General features: G+C 44.7%; 1 protein-coding gene across 1 annotated transcript in view; it reads left to right on the top strand.

Moving 5' to 3' along the window:
* The window catches only part of MYOM1 (myomesin 1), a 161,534-nt gene extending 155,404 nt beyond the window's left edge, over nt 1-6,130 (top strand). The window contains exons 40-41 of the mRNA XM_023228515.1: nt 513-568; nt 5,386-6,130. Of these exons, the coding sequence (XP_023084283.1) occupies nt 513-568; nt 5,386-5,679 (350 nt within the window). The 3' untranslated portion in view covers nt 5,680-6,130. The remainder of the gene's footprint in view (nt 1-512; nt 569-5,385) is intronic.
* The last annotated feature ends 919 nt before the right edge of the window (nt 6,131-7,049 follow it).

Here is a 7,049-nt window from a genome sequence, read left to right as displayed (position 1 = left end):
TGTCTAAAAAAAAAAAAAAAAAAAAAAGAAAAAGAAAAATCCTGAGTCCCTGGATCATTTTCTTCTTTTGTGTATTGAAAACTGTATAGAAGAGGCCGGGCGCAGTGGCTCAAGCCTGTAATCCCAGCACTTTGGGAGGCCGAGACAGGTGGATCGCGAGGTCAGGAGATCGAGACCATCCTGGCTAACATGGTGAAACCCCGTCTCTACTAAAAAAAATACAAAAAACTAGCCGGGCGAGGTGGCGGGCGCCTGTAGTCCCAGCTACTCCAGAGGCTGAGGCAGGAGAATGGCATAAACCCAGGAGGCGGAGCTTGCAGTGAGCTGAGATCCGGCCACCGCACTCCAGCCCGGGCGACAGAGCAAGACTCCGTCTCAAAAAAAAAAGAAAACTGTATAGAAGAATCAGGAGAAGGAAACTGAATTGGAACTGTAGCTTCCTGGGTGGTTTTGTGAGTATGGCCGCTGGCCTTGCCACTGCAATGATTAACCCAAAATGCCTGTGCTTTCAGATCGTGCCCGGGTGTTGGGAGGTCTCCCAGATGTGGTCACCATCCAGGAGGGGAAGGTAAGCACGGAGCCTGCCTGTGCCTGTTCCTTCTGCACTAGGAACAGGTTCCAACACCCCAGACTTAGTTACTTCTTTTAAGATACACTTAACAGCCCACCACCTTCATCTTATTCCATAGCTGCTTATACTTAACCAGAGTAACCAAACACAAGGTTAAAAATCAGTCAGTTTTCTGGCCAGGCACAGTGGCTCATGCCTGTAATCCCAACACTTTGGGAGGCTGAGGCAGGTGGATCACCTGAGGTCAGGAGTTGGAGACCAGCCTGGCCAACGTGGTGAAACCCCGTCTCTATTAAAAATACAAAAATTAGCTTGGTGTGGTAGCAGGTGCCTGTAATCCCAGTGATTTGGTAGGCTGAGGCAGAAGAGTTGCTTGAACCTGGGAGGTGGAGGTTACAGTGAGCCAAGATCATGCCACTGCACTCCAGCCCCGGCAACAGAGTGAGACTCCATCTCAAAAAAATCAGTCGGTTTTCCAATCATCTTAACGTTTTATAGGTCAAGCATCAGGGTAAAAGTTTGTCTCTGATAGACATATGTAGACCGCTTAGTATCTTTTAAAAGTCACCCTTTAAAATTATGAGAAACTGAAAATGTTCTCTCTATGACAAATAAAATTGAAGAAAGAAATTACCTCTAACACAGTGGAATATGGAAATTTCTATAGGCTCTAGTTCTGTTGAAAACGGGCTTCCTTCTTTCTTTTTGTATTAATTTTTTTCCCCTGTGACAGAACTCCAGGGGATCCTGAGAACATGTGCCCCTAGGCCAGGCGCAGTGGCTCACGCCTGTAATCTCAGCACTTTGGGAGGCCCAGGGGTGCAGATCACTTGAGCCCAGGAGTTTGAGACCAACCTGGGCAACACGGCGAAACCCCATCTCTACAAAAAATACAAAAATTAGCCGAGAGTAGTGATGCACACCTGTAGTCCCAGCTACTCGGGAGTCTGAGTGGGAGGACCGCTTGAGCCCAAGAGGCAGAGGCTGCAGTGAGCCAAGATCACTCCAGCCTGGGTGACAGAGACCCTGTCACACACACAGAAAAGAACATGCCCCTCTGGTTTCTTTCCATTCGGTTTTAAACTGATGTAACCTGTCTCTATAATGATCTCTCCAAGAGTTCACAGCATTGTAAATTTGGCATCAGGTAAATCACTGCAACTTGTTCCCCAACAAGTGCTGTGCATTTTCCGAAGAGCCCCTGTAAGATAAAGATGCCAAATGAGGCCTTCCTCACTTTCATTTAACTCTACACAGTCTGAGCGAATCAACATAATCTCTAACCTGGATTCCCTTTTTTTATCTTTATGTTTCATTAAAAAGTTTACAGCCACTGGGTGCAGTGGCTCATGACCGTAAACCAGCCTTTGGGAGGCCAAGGCAGGAGGATTGCTTACGCCCAGGAGTTCAAAGTAGCCTGGGCAACATAATGAGACCCCGTCTCTAACAAAAATTTTTTTAAATTTTTTAAAATTTTAAAAAAGCTGGGGATGGTGGTGCACACCTGTTTGTTTCTCTCAAGAAACCCAGGAGGGGCCGGGCGCGGTGGCTCAAGCCTGTAATCCCAGCACTTTGGGAGGCCGAGACAGGTGGATCACGAGATCAGGAGATCGAGACCATCCTGGCTAACACGGTGAAACCCCGTCTCTACTAAAAAGTACAAAAAACTAGCCGGGCGAGGTGGCGGGCGCCTGTAGTCCCAGCTACTCCGGAGGCTGAGGCAGGAGAATGGCCTAAAACCCGGGAGGTGGAGCTTGCAGTGAGCTGAGATCCGGCCACTGCACTCCAGCCTGGGCGACAGAGCAAGACTCCGTCTCAAAAAAAAAAAAAAAAGAAACCCAGGAGGTCAAAGCTGCAGTGAGTCATGACATGCCCCTTCACTTCAGCCTGGACCACACAGTAAGATGCTGCCTACAAAAACTAAATGGAAAATAAATTAAAACAAGTTTAACATACCAGTCTTAGGGGTAGAGATATTTGTAGCAGAACAAATTTTCCACTTCAAAGGGCAGTGAAGACACACAGTGGGTGACTGGAATTCGGGTAACAAAGCAAGGCATGTGGAAATGCTTTAGCAAGAGGTAGGTTTCATTCAACTGTGTTTCCTCATGGGTGGAAAACAGGATCACGGTTAATTTTAAGCTCACCCACTGCAGGGCTTCTTTTGTTCTTCAACTCTCTTTTCCGTTTTCCTCACCTAATCAGGTTAAAAATATACAACTCTCTAGGTCGTACTGAGAATTAAGAAAGAGAATGTGTATGACAGTACTTTGTAATGCAGAACTCAAATCTGAAGTGTGGATAAGAGTTTTCCGGCCGGGCGCGGTGGCTCAAGCCTGTAATCCCAGCACTTTGGGAGGCCGAGACGGGCGGATCACGAGGTCAGGAGATCGAGACCATCCTGGCTAACACGGTGAAACCCCGTCTCTACTAAAAATACAAAAACTAGCCGGGCGAGGTGGCGGGCGCCTGTAGTCCCAGCTACTCGGGAGGCTGAGGCAGGAGAATGGCGTAAACCCAGGAGGCGGAGCTTGCAGTGAGCTGAGATCCGGTCACTGCACTCCAGTCCGGGCGACAGAGCGAGACTCCGCCTCAAAAAAAAAAAAAAAAAAGAGTTTTCCATGACGCCTAAGGTGTTTGGGAGTTTTGTTTTTTTGTTTTTTGCATTTTTTTTTTTTTCCTAACCACTAGACTGTCAGGGAGTGTTTGGGACTTTTTGTTTGACTTTGTTAAATGCTTTAACTACAGGTAATCACAGTTTCCAAAAGCATATACCTAATCTGCTCATTAGGTTTAAGGATAATAATTGGACTCCTCTTTTTTTGACTGAAATATATTTGTAGGACAATTCAGTAAGAAATATTAATTAGTGATGGGGGAGAAACAGATTTCTTAATCTATCCAATTGTAAATGGTACATCTACAAAAGGGGTAACAAATAATCATGTAAGACTCTTTAGAAAGATAGGTAGATGGCTGTGTTCTCTATACATTGTGAGCCCTGCTTCTTTCCTTATCACGTCTGGATTTTAGTAAGATAAAAATACAAGAATGGAATTTTAAAATGTGAAGTAAATTCAACATCATTAGCCACCAGGCAAGTGAACTTTAAAACCACAATGAAATAACACACCACACCTATCAGAATTGCTGTAATAAAGAATAGAAGCTGAGTGGGCTGGTGTACAACAACAAATGGTGGGGAGGCTGTGGAGAAACTGAATCACTTGTATATTCTGGTGGGAATGTAACCCAAAATTGTATAGCCACTCAGAAAAACAGTTTAGCAATTTCTGGAAAAAAAAAAAAAAAGAAAACATGGGCTGAGTGTGGTGATTCATGCCTGTAACCCCAGCGCTTTGGGAGACCGCGATGTGAAGATTGCTTGAGACCAGGAGTTCGAGACCAGCCTGGTCAACATAATGAGACTCCATCTCTATTCTCTATTTGTTTAATTTTAAAAAATAAAGAAAAAAATGAAACATGCATTTATCAAAAATTCCAGCAATTGTATCCCTGGGCATTTATCCCACAGAAATGACAGCTTATGCTCACATAAAAACCTGTACGCAAATGTTCATAGCAACTTAGTTCATCATAGTTCAAAACTGGAAAAAGCTCAGATGACCCTTACGGGCATAAACATACTATGACATTCTATTCAGCAATAACAAGGGATAAACTATCAATATATGCAGCACCTTGGATGAACCTGCAAGTAATTGTGCTGAGTTACAAAGGTTTCTCTGAAAGGTTATAGACCGTGTGATTCTATTTATATAATATCTTTGACCTGACAAAATATTAGAAATGGAAAACAGATGAGTGGTTGCCAGAGATTAGGAACAGAGGTTGGAAGTTGGAGGAGAGAGGTGGGTGTGGTTATAAAAGGACAACACAAGGGGTTCTTGTGGTGATGAAAATATTCTGTAAATTGAATAGAATGAAACACACGCAAACACAAATAAGCACCAGTAAAATCAGAGAAATCTAAATAAGGTCAGTGGATTGCCTCAATGTCAATATACTGGTTATGACATTGTACTACAGTTTTGCAAAATGTTACCACTGGGGAAGCTTGGTAGACAGCACACCTGATCTCTTTATTATTTCTTATGGATCTCTTTATTCTTTCTTACAATTGCATGTGAATTTACAATTACGTAAATTTTTTTTCAATTAAAGTAAGGTAAAGTAAACTGTGGACCTTGTATCTACATATATATTGAGAATATCGATCTTTTAGAAGAAGGTTTCGGCACGGATGAGAATGTTTTCTTTAGGAATACATTTTGGTAGGGAACCACTGCAACTGAGACAGATTGAGTGGGGTTTGAGGAGAGAAATAAAATAATGGTGGTGGAATTTGAAAATTGGTAACATTATCCGAAGCAGCTGCCGTGATTCTGCTGCCCGGCTCTTTGACACAAATGAAATGCAAAAGTGAGCAGGTGGCAATTACAGCAATGAGATTTCTCTACTGAGACAGAACCCAAAATGCCACAATAGAGCAAAAGGCATCTATACGTTTATGAAGGAGAAAGTGAAAATGGGGAATAGACATAAACTCTTTTGTGTGTTTTTGATGATAAGCATTCCAGAAGCCGGAAAGCATGTAAAGGCCTTGAGGAGCTCCCCTCAGACGTTATTTTGAACTGTGACTCACACGGGTGCATACACATACCTACTTTAAACCCTGGTCCGGGAGCGTTTTTCTTACCCTCCCTTTGGTCATGCCAAGCCGGCAAGATTGTTGACATTGTGTCTATTATATCTAATTTATCTTCTTCTCTCCCATAAAACCTGTCTTGCAGGCCCTTAATCTCACTTGCAATGTGTGGGGAGACCCGCCTCCGGAGGTTTCGTGGTTGAAGAACGAAAAGGCCCTGGCCTCAGATGACCACTGCAACCTCAAGTTCGAGGCCGGGAAGACCGCGTACTTCACCATCAACGGCGTGAGCACCGCTGACTCGGGCAAGTATGGGCTGGTTGTGAAGAACAAGTATGGCTCGGAGACCAGTGACTTCACTGTCAGCGTGTTCATCCCAGAGGAGGAGGCGAGGATGGCTGCCTTGGAGGCCCAGAAAGGCGGCAAGAAGGCCAAGTGACCAGAGGTGCGAGGAGAGCCAGCCGGCCTGTGCGACTTGGGTGTGAATGGTTTGGGCTAAGGATGAGACGTCTTTGTGCTTTCTCCTCCCTCTTCTTTTCTGGCTTGAGGGGGAAATAATGTCAGATCTTTCATTCATATAAAAAAGCACCAACTAGTGACACTTTAATTGTTTTGCCTTATCTACAAAATTATGTGTTAAGAAAATACCGTTCATAGCATGAAGATTAGGAAAGAGTTTTAAGGAGAAGACTTGAATAAAGTTGGAGGGACATTGAGTGATGGTCAGAGGGCAGACGAATGTGTTGTGGGGCGAGTTGGGATTAGCTGCAGCTGTGAAGCCACAGCCGTGTCTCGTGTGTTGTCACAGAAATGGTGTGCTTTTCAACGGCGCCTTATGGCTGGACATCTCAGTATGAATAAACAGTTTTCACATCTGTCCTCTTCCCCGACACTGTTTCTCAAATTCCTGCTGTTTTGCTACTAGGTTGGGTGTTCTTGGTGCTTCTTTCTCAATGCTTCTTGTGCCACATCTTCTGATTGAAATTCCTCTTGGTGGAAGCAGTACCTTGCAACATGATCAGATAAGTCATCTGAGCTCAATGAGGTTCAGGGGTGTGAAATCACACTGCCCCGGCACATCCGGTGGCTCACCACACAAGCCCATTCCATTAATAAGATACACAAGGCAATTGAACGTAGTGTGCCAATTACATGTGATAAGATGGTGTGAGGTACCTCGTGCCAGAATTGGAGACTAAGGGCCCACAGCTAAGAATAAAAGGTACAAAAGAAGCCTTCATTCTAAGCGCAGAGAACTGCCAGCTGTGGAACTTGCCACTCCCTGAGGGGTTTGCTGAGAGCATCCCAGCAGCAGCTGTTTCAGAAAGTTTTGTCCTCCCTGACCCCAGCACCACACACACACACACACATATACACATAACACACACCATTCTAGGAAAATTGTCAAGGTGAAGTTTTTTCTGTTGGGTGCAGTAGCTCACACCTGTAATCCCAGCACTTTGGAAGGCTGAGGCAGGAGGATTGCTTGAGTCCAGGAGTTCAAGACCAGCCTGGGCAACATAGCGAGACCCCTCTCTACAACAAATTTTAAAAATCAGCTGGGTGTCGTGGTGCCCACCTATAGTTGCAGCTACTTGGGAAGTTGAGGTGGGAGAATCATTTGAGCCTGGGAGGTCAAGGCTGCAGTGAGCCATGATGGCGCCACTGCACTCCAGCCTGGGTGACAGAACAAGACCATCTTATAAAAACAATTTTTTCCCCTTCTTTCTCCTGCCAAAGGTAGCGGATGGGGCAAGAAATTTCCTTATACAGTTGGCAGGAACTGCTGCACACCCTCTCCTTTACAAG

This window comes from Piliocolobus tephrosceles, chromosome 18 (genome assembly GCF_002776525.5).
Source record: "Piliocolobus tephrosceles isolate RC106 chromosome 18, ASM277652v3, whole genome shotgun sequence".
NCBI lineage: Eukaryota > Metazoa > Chordata > Mammalia > Primates > Cercopithecidae > Piliocolobus > Piliocolobus tephrosceles.
This window is presented reverse-complemented; position numbering and strand designations above follow the sequence as displayed.